The sequence below is a fragment of the Pempheris klunzingeri genome, chromosome 9 (assembly GCF_042242105.1).
Source record: "Pempheris klunzingeri isolate RE-2024b chromosome 9, fPemKlu1.hap1, whole genome shotgun sequence".
Taxonomy (NCBI): Eukaryota; Metazoa; Chordata; class Actinopteri; order Acropomatiformes; family Pempheridae; genus Pempheris; species Pempheris klunzingeri.
Window position 1 is genome coordinate 6,319,846 of NC_092020.1, and position 19,702 is coordinate 6,339,547.

General features: G+C 40.9%; 1 protein-coding gene across 1 annotated transcript in view; it reads right to left on the reverse strand.

Annotated features, from left to right (window-relative positions):
• aff2 (AF4/FMR2 family, member 2) overlaps nt 1-19,702 on the reverse strand; it is a 134,863-nt gene that overhangs the window by 50,607 nt on the left and 64,554 nt on the right. Inside the window, exons 5-8 of the mRNA XM_070836869.1 lie at nt 12,382-12,426; nt 8,973-9,059; nt 6,661-6,697; nt 4,523-4,583 (exon numbers count right to left, since the gene is read on the reverse strand). Of these exons, the coding sequence (XP_070692970.1) occupies nt 4,523-4,583; nt 6,661-6,697; nt 8,973-9,059; nt 12,382-12,426 (230 nt within the window). The remainder of the gene's footprint in view (nt 1-4,522; nt 4,584-6,660; nt 6,698-8,972; nt 9,060-12,381; nt 12,427-19,702) is intronic.

Below are 19,702 nucleotides of genomic sequence, written 5' to 3' on the forward strand. Positions count from 1 at the left end.
ATGAAAAAGATATACAAGACACAGTCGATAACATGACCTCCCTCAGAGCATCACCTGCTCCTTACTACACAAATTATTCAGTATTTATGTGCTGTGCATTGGCAAGTTCCCGTTTTATTGCTTTATATAAAGCCTCCACACAAACTACTGTTATTTTAAGCTGGCACTGCTATTGTTATGACAGGAGAATCCCCTAAAGGGATTTTTACTGCCTCACGAACCACTCTTGTCAGTGCTTGCACCACTAAAAAACACTCCCCAGTGTTGTGGTGTTTTCAGATGGGACCGTACGAGTGGTGAATAACAGAAGCACAATAAGAAAAAGCTTTGCAGATAAGGGGCACGGCGCAGCACGCGGCGATGATAGATATGTTTGAATGAATGAATAATGGATTCACGTTTTATTTCATAAGAAGGGACAGATGGAGAGAGGGAGATAGTGAGTGAGATGGAGATGATAATGATGGAGAAGAGAAGGGGAGCGAGTGACAGAGGAGGATGGAGAGAGAGAGGGAGGAAAGGAAGCACGGAGGGGGAAGAAATAAAATGCATGAGAGAGTGGAAGCATCTACGAGGACAGACAGACATAAATGAGCTGTGGACTAAAGCTGCCACGCCACTGCAGAGCTTAGAAAGCACGGCATCAAATTTCTACAAGGTTCTTAATTGCCTTCTTAAAATGGAGTCTTTTTATGTCTTAAAATAAAGTGCTAGCAGAGCTCCATTACTTGCGGAAGTTTGTCTGAGAGGATGTTAATATTTTCCAAAGCTAAATCAAAGCTGCGCTCAGCTAATGACTAATTGCTGAACACTCCGCTGTAGAGAATTTCAGATGTACGTGTACTCAGACTGCAAAACAAAACACATACATAAATCTTTCCCTCAGTTGACTGGCTCTCAAGCTGAACAAGTTTCCTGCCAATGTCTCTGTATTATTGCCCACAATCAAGACTGACTGACTGACTCAGATCAGTTCCCAGCCTCGGTTCTGTCCCTTGCTGCTTCTTGTCCTGCTCTGTTTTGGCACTAAGCAATCACTGCCGCACCACAATTCTGCGACATCACCCTGGATCGTCTTTTAATGATGTTTTAATGAAGTTTCTGAGAGCGATTCTCTTTCCGTTGCTCATACAATCATCCCACTTCCTATCCTCTATCTAAAAGCACATTCTGTAACTTAGCCGTGAGTCACAGTGTTTGTTTAAGGAAGTGGTTCCTTACTTGGGGGTAGGGACCCTAACATGGGGCAGAAAAAAAAGTCACGTTGGCTGCACCACATTAGGTCAACTTTTTTAGACTTTCTTCTAATCTCTGCTTTTTTCCTCTGGATTACAGAATGATTTGAAAATAACTCAAATAACACAGTTCACTCTTTGATTGAACTGGCTGTAGGTGGAAGACGTATGCAACTTCTGCAATAATAACATACACATCTAAAGGCAGACTTTAGACTTTCTATTTGTTCCTGCAGACTGTGTTTCTGTGGAGCGCTAATGCACACAGACACCTGTGCGCGTGCATAAAGACGGATCTGAACAGGTATGACACACACTGAAATCATTTTCATGTTTCCAAGAGCAAAACTTAGTGTGTTTGACATCATAAACGTCAGCTTTGGTAAGTTTGATTTGATCTTGATTTGAGCTTACAGCTGAGGCCTCTTATTGCGCCTTAATATTGAAGGCAAAGACAAGTATTCGTATTGTAGAAAGATCTATCCTTACACCTGAAAGCATTAGGTTTTCATTCAAGTGTCACATTACATTACCACATTACATTCGCATGCGTCCAAAGCAACTTACAATAAGTGCATTCACACTCAACTTATATGATACTATGACACTCTAATACCGCAGGCACCCAGGAGTTCTCTGGGTTTCTGTTCCGACAGACTGCAGACCGAGCAAACACAAAAGCTGGTTCGACTAGACGAGAGTCTTCTCCACTTCTTCCGCTCTGTTACATACATGCAGTTGTGTCAACATGTGATTAGAACAGAGCGTAATGAACCTCCAGGAGCAGGCGGGTACAGTACGTCCTCTACTCTCCGCTCTAATGAAAGAAACAAATTAAACGCCGCAAATACTCTTGAGTTTGTTTCTAATGTGGCATTAAGGTACAGCCGGATTACTGTTGGGTGAGTTTCATGCAATGGTTGGACACAGTAAACATTTGGCTAAGAATATAGCAATTAGCTTCAACAGCACAATTACTCTTGAGTAAGACGAGGTAGGCCTATTCATTATCCCAAGCATTTTACGCTGTTGAGCATCACTGTAAAAACAAAGAATAGCCTAATGGCTGCAGTAAACTAGGCATTGTTTTTAACCAATAACAATTATTTCACCCTAATAAACAAAGCAGCATTTATGCTTGAATACAAGATGGGGAAGAATTACACCTCGGGGCAAACAATAGTAATCAAAAGGAATAGGCTTATCGGCTTTGGAAGCAAAATAGTGTAATAAGCTACAAAAAGCACTACAGCTCCAGCAGACAGCATCCTAATGGAGATATAATTAACTATTTAACTACATCTCCAAAGAGGAGGAAATGAGAGTTTACATACTGACCTGGAACTTTAATCAAACCTCACTGCTACAAACTCAACTGCCTTTGACTTCCTGCAGGATTTTTGTATTTTCTTTGGGCCATCAAGTCTCTGTCCTTTTCACCGCTCCTTTTTGACACCACACTTGCCTCACATTCTCCTCTTTTTTTTGTTTTAATTAGCTTTCATCAAATGTATAAATAATTCACTGTACTTAGCACGATCTCTCATTAGAGGTAGTAACACCTGAGCATCCTGTTTTTGAAATTCAAATAGATAACCGACTGTTTGCTAAACTACCAACACTATGCTTCATTTGACAAGCTCTCCCCTCTTCCATGGCACATATACGCTTTAACAGTGAGCCCCTGACTTCAGACAGACAGCAGGCTTCTCACCTCTAGTCAGAAAATGACTGTTGCTAGCAGATCTGATCAGCCTTAGCTAGCGAATCAAGCACGACCTGGTTGCAAACTGGTTGCTGAATAAAGTAAACGACATTAATATTTCCTGCTGACTTGTTTTAAAATGTTAATCTTGTGAAAGAAATGCTAAATATGTACTTTCTGGCTAAATATATGTGGTGCTAAAAACTGAGACTAAAGCTACATAGTCGAGAAAAACAGCCCAGCGTCATCACTAGATGATGATATGTGTGGTGACATGGAAATAAAGGAGCATCTTGTATTGTGTGGTGCTTTCGGAACAATAAGGAAACATACAAGAATTTAACTTAACTGTTTAGTTTAAATATGTCTCCCTATATATATACATATACATGTACACTGTTGCCCATAAAGTTGGAATAATTGCTCAATACCCCCAATTTTGTTAAAGCCTGAACACACAGTTTGCTAAAGGTTAATTGTGGTTTAAGTTTCACTGTGATATGTTTGGAAGAGTTTGATCAATAAAGTTGAGAAGATTCCCAAATCCACAAAAATTAAGACAGAGCCGCTAAAGTTACACTCTGATTTAGTAGCATCAAGGACCAGCCTCCAAACAGCAAAGTACCATTATACAGCTGTAGTACCATCGTAAATGGACCTCATTTAGTCTTTTTGCACAACATATAACCCCACAAATGTAGCTAACTAATACTGCTAACTAACGCTGTGTCAAGTTATTTCTGTACTGTAAAGTAGTGAGCTAGTTAGCTGGATATACTAATGTTTGGGCAGAAAAACACATTCCTTACACCTCTCCATGCCTACATGGTTATAATTGATAAACTGTGATTGGAGGGCTTTAGGGAACGGTCAGTTTCTAAAACAAAATCATTGAGCTTGTCGTGGTCAAGAACAGGATAAGCCAGGCTCGTGAGACAGATTTACAAGCCAAGACCTTCAGCAGGAGCTAGTCAATGCTCCCAGTTCACAACCTCGATGTCCTCTTCATATGACACATTTTATATCCTCTCAGTATGATTTTAGACTGCGGACTGTGTGAAGAGCAATACTAAGGGAAAGAATTCGGGTAATAAACATTCAGTGTAGCTGGGCTAATTTGGAAAGTCGGGCAAAAACATTGGGTATAGCTGGCTGATTGTGTCTGTTCTGATAACCACAAGGTGTCCAACAGGAACTATAGATAAAACGCAATAATCAACTAAGACAGTAAAGACAGTAAAGTGTGTGTTATGTGTTATAATAAGGTAATAGAGCTCAGGACCCCCCCCCCCCCCCCCCCCATGACTCTTGCTGTACAGCTCTGTGAGTGAAGAGAGGGGTGGGCTGCAGCCAGAGATGTTGCAATACGCTCCTGGCTCACATTAAATTAATGTAGCTGCACTTTCCCGCTCTGATCCACACAATCTTTTTTTCCTCCTACCAGCAGTGAATTTCATCCAAGAGTCAAGCTTAATTTTACCTTGAGGCAAACGCAGCAGCAGCGGGTCAGAAATTCTCTGTTTATGTGTGTGTGTGTGTGTGTGTGTGTGTGTGTGTGTGTGTCAGAGAAAGAGATACTCACGACTTCTGCGGTGCAGTTGGTGGTTTAGCAGCAGGCTTGTTAGCTGACACAGTACATCGCTCTGCAACACAACAGAGGACATTCAAGCATCACTGTTTTGCATGTGCCTTGGGTTGTCTGTGATTACTGTTTGACAAGAAGCCAGATCACTGTAGATATGTATTACTGTTGTCACACTGGAAAACATGACACTCTGCTCCGGTGTTACTTAATTGGTGCGTGTGTGTGTGTGTGTGTGTGTTTGCTTTGGTAACAGGAGTTTGGGTAAAAACACAAAGCAAATGTCTCTTTACAATAAAATTCAAAGTGAAATGCACCGCCTGACAAAACGCATTGAGGTGATTTATTTTCCAAATGGATACACAGCCTTTTAGAACCGAGCCCTTTACTGCATTTTGTATTCTAGTCAGTTTCTTCTCTTTATATCAGAGAGAGAATCTGCCAGCGAAGAAATACTTCAGCCTTGTATACATCACAAACATGCCAAAACAGAACAAGATGGGGGTTAACAGAAGCGCACCAGTTCAGAAGAGCTTTTGATGATCTGATATGAGTCAGAACTACTGTAATGTACTAAATTCAGCATGGGGCGATATAATGCTCCATATCATGAGCAAAAAAAGATTCTTATTCACTGGTCTAGATTTATATACGGACATGTATCTTTAGGTATCCCGTCAATATCTCTTGTTGTATGAGACAATTAAAGGCAATGTTGCAAATCATGCACTGGCTGTGAGGCAATATTGGATTTATTGGATTTTCCATCAGTGTGATGAATTAACATAATTTGTTGGGTATTTAAAGGGTAACTCCACCAAACCTGTGAAAACAGCTGCATAATTGCCGAGCAACAAAGATCATTCTCGATTTACTTGAATGTGGCTTTACCCAAAGCATAAAAAGAGAGGATATTTCTCCAAAACCCCAGTTTGTGACGCAGGCTGTCTCCAAGCCCATGTCTAAAAATTATAAATAAATCAAGACAGAAAAATCTGAACACTTAGGTTTACTTACTAGCTTTTTTCTTGTTATCTGGGCTTGGGCTTGGACACTTTAAATTTTTTACAACGAGCCTACTTTACAAAAGTAGCACAGGAGTGTGAAATATGAAAGACGTGGAGGGTGGGACTGAAGGAAAGATGCGATTGAGTTACATTGTGGATAGTGAAGGAGTCAGCGAATTTTGAGCTTTCTACATACTGAGGTCTGAGGGCTGATATCCTGTTTCCACCTGAGATTAACATGATCTGTATCTGGATACATTATCTGGATAATGACAATCGATCTACAGGCCTTTGCATTTCCAGCTGGTATTAATAAGCGTTCTTATTATCTTAATTCTGCTGCGCTGTGATCATATCTCAGCGTATGAATTAGTCCCTACTCGAGGGAAGCAATGCCATGAACGGGCTCCATCCAGCTCTATGATTTTGTGAATTAATGCCTGCATTAGCATGACATGTCTTGTTGGTTATGTAAATATCCAGTTTATACAGCGTGTGCTAATACCAAGTCGACTGGCATCTAAAAGTCAAGTCTAGAAAAAGGCTTTCCTGTCGGATTAGTTTGTGTTGAAACTGTTCATCGTTGAATTTTCAAACAAATCTACTATGTAATGATAAATGTCAACGCTGCAGTGTAAAATATATCAATGCAGTGTAGAATTAGACACACTGTGACAGAACATTTTATCCACATTGCCCACTTGTAACCTGACGCTGGCAGTTCAAACACAAGCACCTGACAGACGGTCTGTGCTCCGCTCGCCACTTACTGTAAGTGTGAGCTTGGAAATAAATGATCCAAATCTGTAATTGTGCATGAACAGCAGCAAATCACAGCTTGGTGTGTCTGAGTACGCTAATTCAGGTGAGCATCCTGTTTTCATATTAAAAAACATGGACAATCCACAGTCAGACCAACTAAGCTGTGTGTGTGTGTGTGTGTGTGTGCAATAACGCAGAAATTGAGCGCAGAGGTTTGAGGTTTTCAGACGATCACACTCCTGCTGCTATGAATTAATTTGCACATTGGCTGCTTTTCCCACATTTCTTTTGGGTGGCACTGCCTTTCTGGCCTCACTGTTGTTAATTATCATGGAGCCAGTACGAGAGTGTTGATGCTGGGAAACTTACTCTGAGTGCCATAGCCTGAGGTCACATGCTGCGACTCCTAGAGAGACGGAGAGAAGGAGAGAGAAACGCGTTGAATGAATAAACCAACAGATGTCATTATTGATTTCACAGCAGCACAACGATGCCGTTACACAGGATTCAGATCCTCTCATCTCCCGGCGTCGACGCTGCACCTCATTCTTAAAACTCACTGGCAGGATTAGTGTGACGCTGGGGGCTGAAAGCAGCACAACAGTCTTTCCTAATTCATTACCTACTGGGTCAGATTTACGGCCTCTGTGTTTACAATGCTATTTCTTTTGACATCACCACCAATGTGATGTTTTGCATCTTAAAAGTGATTCATAAAAGCCCTCTGCACTAGAGAAAATACAACTGCCGTTTCAGTCTGAACATTACTGCCATTTCTGAGATAAATGTTGAATATCATCTTATGTGAAAAATACTATTTACATTGCAAGGTGTCATACAGCATCTATGTGGGAGCAGGAGAAACTTTTTCCAGCATCTATCCTCTGATGGTGGCAGTTCTTTAGTCGCTGCTTTCACTGTGTCTCAGTCTTGAGCCGACTGTTGATTACTGTTGTCATGTTTCTGCGCTTCACTTCTCAAACATCACCTGTCAAACAAACAGTGTGGGTGGCGCTACAATGTCATTTCCTTGAAATTTCTGTTCTGGTGAAGTTTGGGCTTTCTGTAAGAGGCGTTCCCTTGTGTGTTCGGCAGCGTTTTTTTATCACTGTTCATTAACCGCAGGCTTCTTCTCAGGAAACAAGGACACAGCGACCAGATACCAACGTTTTCAAATAGAAAATGGAAAAGCTGAGATTGTTCTCTTAGCGATGATGGACGGGCACCAAACGAACATTAGTACAACGCACACATAAGGTAACAAAGGTGTAGGTCTACTCACACCAGTATTCAAAATGACTACATTTCTCCACTAAATTAACTTATTCCAATGGAATTGGTGGAATCGGTGATAAAGTAAATGCAAAAAATGTTCCCATCAATGTCAGCGTTGATGATGAACAGCAGTCCATCCAGTGCCAGTGAAAAAAAACTGGAGAAAACTATTGTGGTTTTCAACTTTTATTAACCTGCTGCACCTGCATGGATGGTAAAATCTATGTTTTTGGGCTAAAATGGTCCAGATTTATATAAATATATGTATGTTTAGGTGTGTGTATGTGTAGGTGTGGAGGGAAAATGCTTAATGTCCCATCAGTGACAAGCTTGTTAGCTTGGGGAGCTTTTGTCCCCCGTCATTAAAAAGAGCTTGGAGGAAAAAGAGCTATTGTAACATTAGCATGTTATCACTTTGTGGTGTGACTGTTTCTCATAAAGAGTTTTTAAGTTGTAACTAAATCCTTACTAATAAAGCATTTATTAATGGCTAATAAAGCATTCACTGATGCGTTTTAGATCAATTATATACCATTAATTTGAATGAACTTCATCATTAGTGACTGTATCTGTATCTGTGATAATCAAGTCTACGGTTCTAAATGCTAATAAGTGATTAAAAATAAGGGACACGGGTTTGTTACTGTCTAATAGTCTGACAGCAAGAGTCAGTATGTCATCTGCAATTGTGGTAAGTCAATAATACAACTTTAAATGTTGATAATTTATTAATAAATGTGGTCTATAATACCTGATGAAATAATAAGATAGCCTAAATCAGGTGTCCTGTTGGAAGAGGCAACTCCAAAATGTGACTGATTGATAGATTGATAAACTGCATTAGATTTATTACCATTAATAAAACCATTGATGACAACTTAAAAAACATTCACAGAGAGAGTTACACTACAGACTTCTGCAGAGAAGAAGTGGCTGTCTTCATGCCCACTTCCTCACAGGAGGATAATTAAACATGCAATACTTAATTAACATCGTAATTTCACTGGCTATCACTTGTGCCACTGTGCAGGATGAGGCAACAGTAATCTGATTCAATCACAGCAATCACCGCCGCAGTGAATTTATGAATCAGATCTAATTAGCAGACCGAAGACTTTCGGTGACAGTGATGATGAGCAACCAATATGTGTAGGAGTTTAAATGAAGGTTTCTCAACTGTTTCACACCCTTTTCCACCACATACTGACTCATGCACAAGGAAGATGATGTAGTCAGAGCACAAGCAGAGAGCACGATAACAATATTTGAAGAAGCATTTTATTTTTTTACCAGGCTTGTGATTTAACATTCATTTGAACTATTAAGCGTTAATGTGAGCACATAGTTTGTACTTTGGTGAGTTAAATGTGTTTGTAGTGGGTCAAAGAGAGAGAACTCATACTAACCTTGTTTGGGATGGGGAACTTGGTCTGATCAGCCTTCCCAGGAGTGTGTATGGCTGTGAGAGGAGGAGGCCATGAATGGGTCATCTCCTAAACAGACAAACGCACACATATCATTACACGTATTGCATTAATACACATACGAGGCAAAGACATACAATACGAAGACAGTATACTACGCAGGAAATGTACGCGTGCCCTCATGGGGACAGTAGCTGCTGAATATCAATGACGACTAAAAGGGGCTGCTTATGAAGCAGCTCTGGTGCAGGAGTGGAGTTGACTGAATGGAGCATTCAGTCAAGGCTGTGCTGAAGCGTCCCCCATCACAGCGGACTTTAATGTAACTTCTAGTATAAAGTGAGAGGAGCGTGGGGAGTTGGTAGCACACCGGGGATCACTGTGCTGAGAGTCAACTAAGTGCAGAGCTGTTGAATTACCAAAATAAAAGCTGACTCCAGCTAAACAGCAGCAGCAGCAGCAGCACCCTTTCAATTATTCTAATCACACAATCTTCTCAGTTGAATTCCAGTCTCAATATGAAGAGGCTTCAATTAATTAACAAGATAAGCATATGTGTGTGTGTGTGTGTGTGTTTGTGTGTCCTGCAGCTACATAATCTGTTAGGTATTGGCTATTTATCTTGTAGTTTGGGAAATCTACTTGCAAAGCAAAGCGAGACCACTGGCTGATTTTTTAAATAAACACACACTTGTTTGCGCCCTATTTCAGCAAACAGAGCCTAATCTTGTAATATATGTTATATGTTACTTTGCTTCACAGCCATACAGCAGGTCACTAGGTCAGAGGGCTTGAAAGGTCACTGACATCACAATTTCCCATCATGCATCGCTTCACCCCCTCTGGAGTGGATGACTCACATTCATCAGATGACTCATGTTTTCTTGTGTGGGGGAGTGTGTGTGTGTGTGTAAGAGTGTGTGTATAAGTGAGCTGTGGAGCTCAACATTATTGAAGATCCCTGAGTGTGAGTCTGGTCTGCGTGTGTGTGTGTGTGTGTGTGTGTGTGTGTGTGTGTGTGTGTGTGTTTTCCCTCTCTGCCACCATAATGCACTTGGCCTGACGACATACGGTGTGTTGCTAGGCAACTCTTCTCTGACATCATCATGTCCCTCCTGAAAGAGTTCCTGTGTTTTGACAGACGGTACTCCTGATGGTGTGTGAGTGTGTGTCTGTGTGTATCTGTGCATGCATTTGAATATGTGTGCGTCAGTGAATGTGTTACTGCCATTGTATGTGATTTCCTCAGTCTGACACTCACCACTGACCACACACACATACAGACACACACACACACGCACACACACACAGACATGCAGACACACACATGCACACATTAACTCAGGCCCACATGTCACTGTGATTTTCCAGTTATTATCTACTGGTCATATTATCAATAATTATACCATAGCCATACCATTTTAGCTACTGTCTTACTGTTGTTGATGTTGAGGTATATCTAAAGTATTTTTGACCAGATTGAAAATAAATGAGCTGCAAATGTGCATTCAATACTGTATGCTTAAAACAATCAAAGGCAAAACAGCTCAAAACAACACTGAAAATGTGTCTGCTGCAGAGCAAACAGCTTGAAGCCATCTAAAAGGCTTCCAGACATAAAAACCGTGGTGGAGATGTGACGGAGCCGCTGTGATGGACCTGTGGCCTAACATAGTACTGCTCTGCCTTATGCTGAAAAAAGGATTGTGGAAGTATCTCAAGGATTATTTTTCTCTTTGTGAGTTCACAAACACTCTTGGAATATAAGAAGTCATCATGAGATTAATGCATCATGACATTTTCCTCTTTCTGCAATTTTCAAAAGTTGTAAATCAAAACATTGTGGATCACTAGTTCTCATTTCTGATTGACTAGTCACAACCGACAGTTCATACACCTTCCAAAGTCACCTTGGAGAGTTGTATGTATGTAACCATAACAACAGTATTAATACAAGTTTACTGCCTGTCCTTTTTAAGGGATGTTTAAAACAAACCCTCATGGTGTGTGTTGATGCAGATAGTTTTGCTTTTATTCGTGCAGGTTTTTAGAATATCTGTCTTTGAGATGTCTACTTCCACCCAAACAAAGTCCTGGTTAATTTGTATAATGCACGGCATTTTTTTATATGGACTATTTCTTGTGTAGAAAGTAGTTCCAGTGAAAACAGCTGACAGTGAGGTATGCTGATTTCAGTGTGCGATGTGTCATGTGAACTTCCATCACCTCCATATTGGAGCGGCAGCAGAAATCTAAAGCACTGATATCTCAAAACCTCAACATGTGGAAACAATACACACATACACACACACACCCTTGACATTGATAAGTTACAACTTCAAGGGTTTAAGTATTTGCATGTATACATTTATCTATCAGAGACAAAGGTGGTTTGCGTTATCGTCAGCTGGTCCAAATCCTTTAGGAGCCGGTAACGTCTCTAACAGATTTAAAGGATGACGGTTTGCTGTCAGTTTCGTGCAGCTTTACTTCTTCACACTATATCTCTGATAAACACTGTTACCTTGAATTGTGAAAAAATCCAGAACAACAATGTTTCTGTGACAACCGCCTGGTAGCTGCGCCGTCACAGAAAGGGAAAAGTGGACCGCAGGCCTCTGCTCCGATTCACCTCACCTCACATTTTGAACTCCCTGATCTTTCCACTTGACACAGCTAGAAACCACAGACTGAATTCAATGGTGCACCGATATTATTGACAAAGGCTTTTCATGCAGCTCACAGCACACTATCTGTCACACAGCCTGTTGGCCAGCATATTGATTTGTGAAAGGGAGAGAGAGGTGAATGACAGAGGGCAGAGAGGAATGAAGAGAGGAAGACAGTCAGAGAGGACGGCGGAAAAAGAGATAACTTGACATAAAGCAGTCAGGGAAGGTCCTCGTCTTTATAGCTGCAAATCTCCTGACTGGCGAGGAGATCTATGGGAAAACATTTGTGTTTTGACGTCGCTCTGAAGGAATACAGTAACAAAACATAAAGTCAGGACAGGAAAGAGGGGGGATTGTGGAAAAAATGATTTGCTTGATGTCATTTTGATGACACGCAGATAGGAAAAGAGGAGGATACAGAGAAAGAGAGGTAAAAAGGAGGGTAAAGGAGAGGAGAAAAATTGTGGAAAACATTTCCGCATTAAGTCATCCTGCAAAAACAAAAACTTGTATAATCATTGACCTGAGCCAACAGATCTCCTTCTTTTCTCTCCCTCTGTTTCTCCTCCCCCCTCCCATCTTTTCTTCCTTAAAGCCAGACTCTCAGGAGAGAGACAGAGGTCTTTGTGAGCAAACAGAAAACAGCTGATAATCAGTGCAATTACTCTGTGTGTGTGTGTGTGTGTGTGTGTGTGTGTGTGTGTACCCAAGCAACATACCCGCAAAATCTCTTCAACACAGCTGGAGTCATTTGGTAGGCTGACCTGGAGAAAACAAAGAAAAGAGAGAGAGAGAGAGTGAGAGAGACTTCAACACTACTCATAGCACCACTACAGTACATGTGAACAGCAGAAAACAAAGAGCTATAAGCAATAAAATAGCCGAAATGACAACTGTAACTGGCAGATTGTTGTTTTTAATGTTTCCAGGTGACTCGTTTTAAAACTAGAACCCTGTCTTAAGTATGCACTTGATGGCCACATATATGATAGTGAGCTACAAGAGGTCAGGATCCTCACCAGTTAATGTAGAGAATATGCTGCATTAAATTCAACAAGTTAGTCTCCGTACTGTGAGTATGGGAAATGTAAGAGCAGACTGTTGTTTTCCTGTGTGTGATCTTGGTGGGGTTGCTAAAGTGAGCCGCTTCCAGGGTGGGCTTTACCACAGAGGGGAAATACCACACGCTGAACACACTGAACACTGTGTGCAGGGCATTTTATTTTAATGTAACAGTTAATACGGCTACGCACTTTGGACTACAGAGTAACCCGGTTAGCTGGGCATTCTTACTTTAATGACTGAACTTTGAATTTTGTGGAATATTGCTTGTGTGTGTTTGGTTTTGAAAGAGGTTAAAACAAATAGAAACCACCCTCCGAACTCGTTGAATTACAAAAATTGCTTTTAGTGTAGCGCTATGCAAATGCTCACCACTTGTCGCACGCCGACAAGTCCAAAGCTTGACAGAGGTGCCGTACCTGGCTACAGCTGATGAGCTGTGATTAGACAATCACGGTTTGGTAGAAGGGTTTAGAACACATCAAAAAGTTCATTTGAAATTGGCTGATTACTATGTTGTAAAGCTGAACATTTCTGGTTTTTAATGACGCAATTTAGATAGAATTATATTTTCTCTCCCCGCTATATCTTTGTGTGATTTATAAATACTGGCTTCTCCATACGGGCACAGAGAAGTTATGGAAGGACATTTAGAAAGCTGAGATGTTTCAGTTTTCAAATTGAAAAAGGCCATAAAAAGCCTGTGGTTTGGCCTGTGTCACGTTAACCACACTGCCCTTTCAGCTCCACAAATCGTGGGACTGACTGGAGTTTTATTTAAGGAGAAAGAAACAAGCTGCTTGAGTTGAAACATATGCAGCTACACTGATTGTATTTACCAGCTCAGTGGCTGCACACTGGTAATCTGTGTTAACACGTGCCCTCGTCAATAAAGTCCTTCCAATTGAACTGGACTGCGGACCGAAGTGATATTACTCTGGCTGTCACTTCAGTCAGGTGTGTTACTTTAACAAGACGTTTTAAAATGGTCATGCGAGGTGAAACCACAATAAAATGCTAATATCAACCGTCGAGCAACAAATTTAAACACACAAGTCCAAAAATGTTTCTGTAGCTGGAACTTTGCTCGTTGTCAGTTCAGCCAACGAGCACATTTGCTGCTAACGCACACTACAGTTATTATGCTATTTATTCCAAGCAAACCATTATCGCTGCTCCTGGAAACACATGACGTTGTTAGCTGAAAAACCTACAAGACGCATGAATAAATGTTCAATTGTTGCCAAATTATAGCTTCCAAAAAGTAATTGAAAGCAAAATAACGCAATTCATTAGACCAGATCTCGGTGCGGATCAATCCAACAAACAGGCTCGTTATAGAAGAAGAAAGAGACGGAGGAACGGCTGGAGGAAGAGAGAAAGACTGAGAGACTTCTGAGAGCAATCCACTGTGGGACTCATGTCTAACATATTACAGCACCATAACCTCTGTCACACACCATTACTAACAGCACCAACATGAACAGAGGAACAATTTGGTAACCATGATGAGGACGATGACATCATCTTCAGCCTTAAATCACTGACCGTTAAAACAACAAAACAATAAAAGGGATTCTAGCTAGTGTGTGTGTGTGTGTGTGTGTGTGTGGTGGGTAGAAAAGTCAAAACGGCTTGAGCTCAAGCACAAAGTATCCATCTGATCTTTCCTAGACATGAGCTGTGCCTCCACATGAGCTCATTACACTACACCATTACGTCATTATATTAATTGGCCTGTGAGTCAACAGGAAATCATAGTGGGAGGACAAAGACGTGTGCTGTCCAATAAAAGATTTGAGGCTACCTTCAACCAAAACTTCACCAAAAGTCTAACTTCTGTGATTTATTAAAGAATATCATGATCTTAACAGGCTCAACACACAAGACTTCAAATGTGTTAGTAAAGATGTGGTTGTTAAAACGTACAGAGGCAGCATTACCATTCATTTGGAGTTTGCTTTTAGTCTTAGAATTTAGCATTTACTTGCTAACTTTGCTTGTCTGCCATTTAGCGCCGGGCAGGTATGTGTGCGGTGATCAGACGTCCCGGTTTGTCCCGGACTGTCCTGGTTTCAACCTGGCTGTCCTGAGTCCGGACAAATATCTGTTGAACGCTAAGATGTCCCAGTTTCCAAACCGTCCCTGCTTCACTACAGTTACAATAATTATTATAATATTAAACTTGTTTTCAGCACTTATCATGTTCCATCCCGCTCATTATTACCTGACCCAATGCACTATATGTCTGAATCAATCAGTCAATCAGTCAATCAATCAATCAGTGTGTCTTTGTTGAGGCTTGGCTTCTTCCTTCACTAAGTACCCTGCAACAAATGTACTGTGTTCATGGTGTCCATGGTGTTGAAAGGTGCACTCAGTGGGTGGTGCATGCATATGCGCACGCCTGCATGAATGTTTGGTACACTTAAGGGTCCCAGTTTGGGGGTTTGAAAATGTGTTTAGCTTCGGTGTGTGTGCAACGGGTTTATTGGAGCTTTTTTTTTGCTGAAAACAGCCACCTGTTGTAGCTGGAGACGAGGCTACTGTAATTGCAGGCATGAAAGGCACTCTGTAGAAAACTGAATGAGTTTGGCGATAATTCTCCGTGGGTTCATCACTATGAGTGACACCTTTTACAATACCCGCATTCATTTTATTCTATTGTTGATATAAAAATGTAGTTTAGTGCAGCTTGATGTCTTTTTTTCCATTGTGGCATTTCAGTACATAAAAGATGAGTACAGTGATGTTACAATAATAGCTTGTGCTCGTCGAGTGGTTTGGATTCAGAAAGAAGTCTATTATGGAACAAAAAGAAAAAGTTTTACGGCGCAAAACAGGAAGTTGACAGTATTTTTCAGTTGAAAGAGAATAAAAACTGAAATAATTCCAGTAGACAGTAAATAAATTGTAGAAGATGGACAGAGATAAACGGAGAACACTTCGCTTTACATGATTAACATTGTAAAACCTGAATTGTAAATCATCAATTCCACATCTTAAATTGAATATTGTAAATTAAAACGAAGCGACGTTATTCAGGTTCTTTCTTTCTTTCTTTCTTTAATTTGACTTTGATTTAAATCTATACTATGTACAGTTTGACAACTAAAATTGAATAAAAACACTTTGGTCCCAAACCAATAGGAAGTGAGCCCTTTGGGCAATTTAATCCACTTCCTGTGTCATTTTCCTAATGCTTTCACACTATAAGGTGCCATATTTGATTGATGCAAACAAGAACATTTTAATGTGATTTCCACTCCAGTATAAAACACAGCTGACAGACAAAAATGGAGCCACTCATATGATTTCAGGCTCGCTGGGTCTGTCTATTTCTGTCTCAATCCATCCGTCTGTACATCTGTCTCCCCCTGCCTCACTTTAACCATCCCTGTCCATCACAGTTGTGTTTAGTTCACTGGAGCGCAACACTGACACTACCAGGGTGTCTGAATCCTGTTTGCAGTGTGGACCTCTAAACCAGATGGCATACTGTATGTCCTATTATAAACACCGCACCATTTAGTCATTTCAAAGATAGAAGTCTATTCCGAGCTCTGTGAATAGAAACTGGCTTTAATGGGCTTTTTTAATAGACATGTGACTTTTACATGTACTCTCTCTGTGTGTGTGTGTGTGTGTGTGTGTGTGTGTGTGTGTGTGTGTGTGTGTGTGTGTCTCCCTAATTGATCTTACTGCGAGATCACGGTTAATGTCAAGGACTGAGAGATGGAGGGAATATAAAAGAGAAATGAAAGATGAGTGAGAGCAGGAGAGGAAGTCTGCAGGAGGAGGACAAAATTCAGAGAGAAAATAGATACTAAAGAAAAATGAGAGAGAGAGAGAGAAAGAGAGAGAGAGAGAGAGGGGGACATTCGGGGGGGGAAATATAGCCGAGGCAATTACTGAGGCAGAAATCCTTTTTCTCTGAAATAGCTGCCCAGATAGATAGACGTCTACACACATGCACACGCCAACTCTCGGTCACACACACACACACACACACACACACACACACACACACACACACACACATCCTAAAGGCAGACATGCTCAGTCACAGACAGGTACATGTGGATGTACAGGAACACACAAAAGCCTGAATCCACACAGTCACACTGTGCGGTAACTAGCCTACTTCCATTATTGATTAATATGCTGATTATTTTCTCAGAGAAAACAAATATAATTGCCAGTTATTTTTCTGTTGATCGACTCACCACACACACACACACACACACACACAACTACGCACACACCTACGCACACTATAATGATAACCTTGCACGGTGGCAGATCTATCTTCCACGACTAAGTTATGCAAAAGTGCCCAGCCCACAGGGACTCATAGGACACTTCCAACCTCATAGGAGATTCTTACACGTAACTCTACACTGGAGAATTTTGTCTACTGTCCCAAATTCGTCCACTGAGACGGACAATGATCGACATTTTACTAAGAAGTGTAGCTCTTAAATGATCATATAATGTGCAATAAAACATGAAATAGAACTCATCTTTTCACACCTTAAGTGTAACTTCTGTATTTTCAAATTAGGCCCTTTTTTTTTTTTTTTTTACATCTTTGAGCAGATCGCCTCAAACAGCAGCTGTGAACAGCCAACAATGACTGTAATGTAATCCTTCAGGGCAATAGTGCCAGATAAAAGCATGCCCACTTGCTTTTGCCACTGACTCAGATTGTTATGGGAGGTGTCTGACAACATTATGAAACTAATGTCACTCTGTCCCAAGCCACCAGACTCCATTGACAAAAACAGCAATTGTCTTTGGTCTTATCCACAAAAGCAAATAATGGTGGGTTAAGTTTTGAATTCAAGCTAAAATCACATATCTGATATCATAAAATGATGTGTTTGGTCCATTTGGATTTCAAATGAACCCAAACAGGAAGCATACACCACACCATAGGTCGTTACAATTGAACCAAAACGGCTAGGCGTAAAACAGCTTTCTGACTTTACATAAGACTGCACCTTTTCATGAGACGATGAATATATCGGAAATACTTGGGCACACAGAGGGATCAGCAGGCTCATGTAACATATATGAAATTAATTATGGCCCAACACTCCGTTCTGATTGGCTGAATGGGTGCTCATTACTACAATTTGTCATATTAGAAGAAGAAGCCAGTTTACACTCTGCACGCAGCCACCTATAAAATTGCATAACAAACACGTTTAATGTGATTCCATTCCGATGGTTTCCTTTTCTATGACTGTGTTTTTTCACGTTTCAAATCCACCAGAGTCTCTTGTTTCTTTTGTAGTGGAATTAAAAATCATTACAAGGTAATTATAGTAATATGTTTGAGACTGTGTGTGTGTGTGTGTGTGTGTGTGTGTGTGAGAGTGTGAGAGAGAGAGAGAGAGAGAGAGAGAGAGAGAGAGAGAGAGAGAGAGAGATGACTCAGTGAAAGCATGTGGGATGACTAAATATGAATTAATAAAAACACCCCAGAAGAGATTCAGTCTATTCATATCTACAATAACATAGAGATAGTAACATTTGACTTGGAGATTGGCAGGCAGAAAAGATGAAAGAGGCAAAAGAAAGAAAGACACAAAGAGAGAATGAACAAGGATAATGAGCAAAGAAACAGATAGATATGCAAGGACAATGTCAAACAGAATCAAATCTACAGCCTGATGAATGTAAACACGCTGTCCTGTGGGAGCTATTAACTCACTCTCTCCCATTTCTCTTTTATTTTCAAACTATTTTCTCAGGAAGATGAGGAAAAGGTTTACTTTAGTTAAATTACACAAAGTAACGTAATGTTTCTACGCAGCCCCCCCCCCCAGGGAGACCAAAATGTGCCACAGAGAAAAACTGTTGCTTTGCCGTCAAGAAAAATGTCAAAGTCAAATGGGAACTGTCAATCACCCAGTTGGCACGATTGAAGTTTCGAGTCGTATGCGGTTCAGACTGAGGTCCAACAGGGTTTGGAAAATCTTCAAGGATTTTCTGTCCACAGGCTTCTCGTTTATTCAGTTTCATCTGCTCCTTTTATCATCCATATTTCAGCTGTTTACAGAGCTGGAGTGACCGCCATCACTGGGATTACCAGCATGCTAGATAGATCACAAGCATTGCCCTCGGAGGAGACTGTGCGTATTTGTGTATGTGTGTGTGTGTGTGTGTGTGTGTGTGTTGGCTCAACAGCTGCTGTGTGCGCTTCAGCGTGTCTAACTGATGCATGCTTGTGTATGAGTGAGCCTGCCTAATAATCTAAAGATTGCTGAGTACATATAGAAGTGGGTCCATCACCCTGTGTGCCCTCTTCACACACTTTGAATGTCTTGACGCGTCTCGAATAAAAAGTCGGCTGCTTTTCTGGCTTGTGTTGTGAGTTTCGGAGGTGCTCACATAAGCTGCACTTGAAGACATCTTTTAATTAGCTGGAAACTAAATCTTTGTTGCTGTCACAAAGGTGGTCACAGTGTTACAGGCAGTACTGTAATGAGGACGATATGTACCAAGCCAACACCTACAGTGATGTTTGAGAGTAAAAAAATGATTTGGCCAATATAAATTATTAATAAAATAAATGAACTGGCCACGGTTTGTTTTTTAAATGAACAAAAAGTCAGACTTTTTGCAGGTATTAAAGAGATGGCACACCAGCTGAAGACCTGCTCCAGTCTAACTGCTGTGATGTAGAAGTGTACTCCAGGGCGTGTCAGTACACCGTGACATCACACACGTCAACATGTGGGAAACTTTCATTCCTCGTCTCTTGGGCGGTAGCCAAAATGCAGCGGGGTGTTTTTGTATATCTGCCGACATAAAAGCCTAAAAAGGAATATTCCAAATTCTTGTTTTCAGATGTAAAGTACCCGTCACGGCGTTCATGGTTGTCTTCCTCTGCGGCTGTCTCCTACACCGACTGCTTCCTATCAGCGGAGGCCACGGCAGCGTCCCAGAGGTAAGGTTACATTATACTGC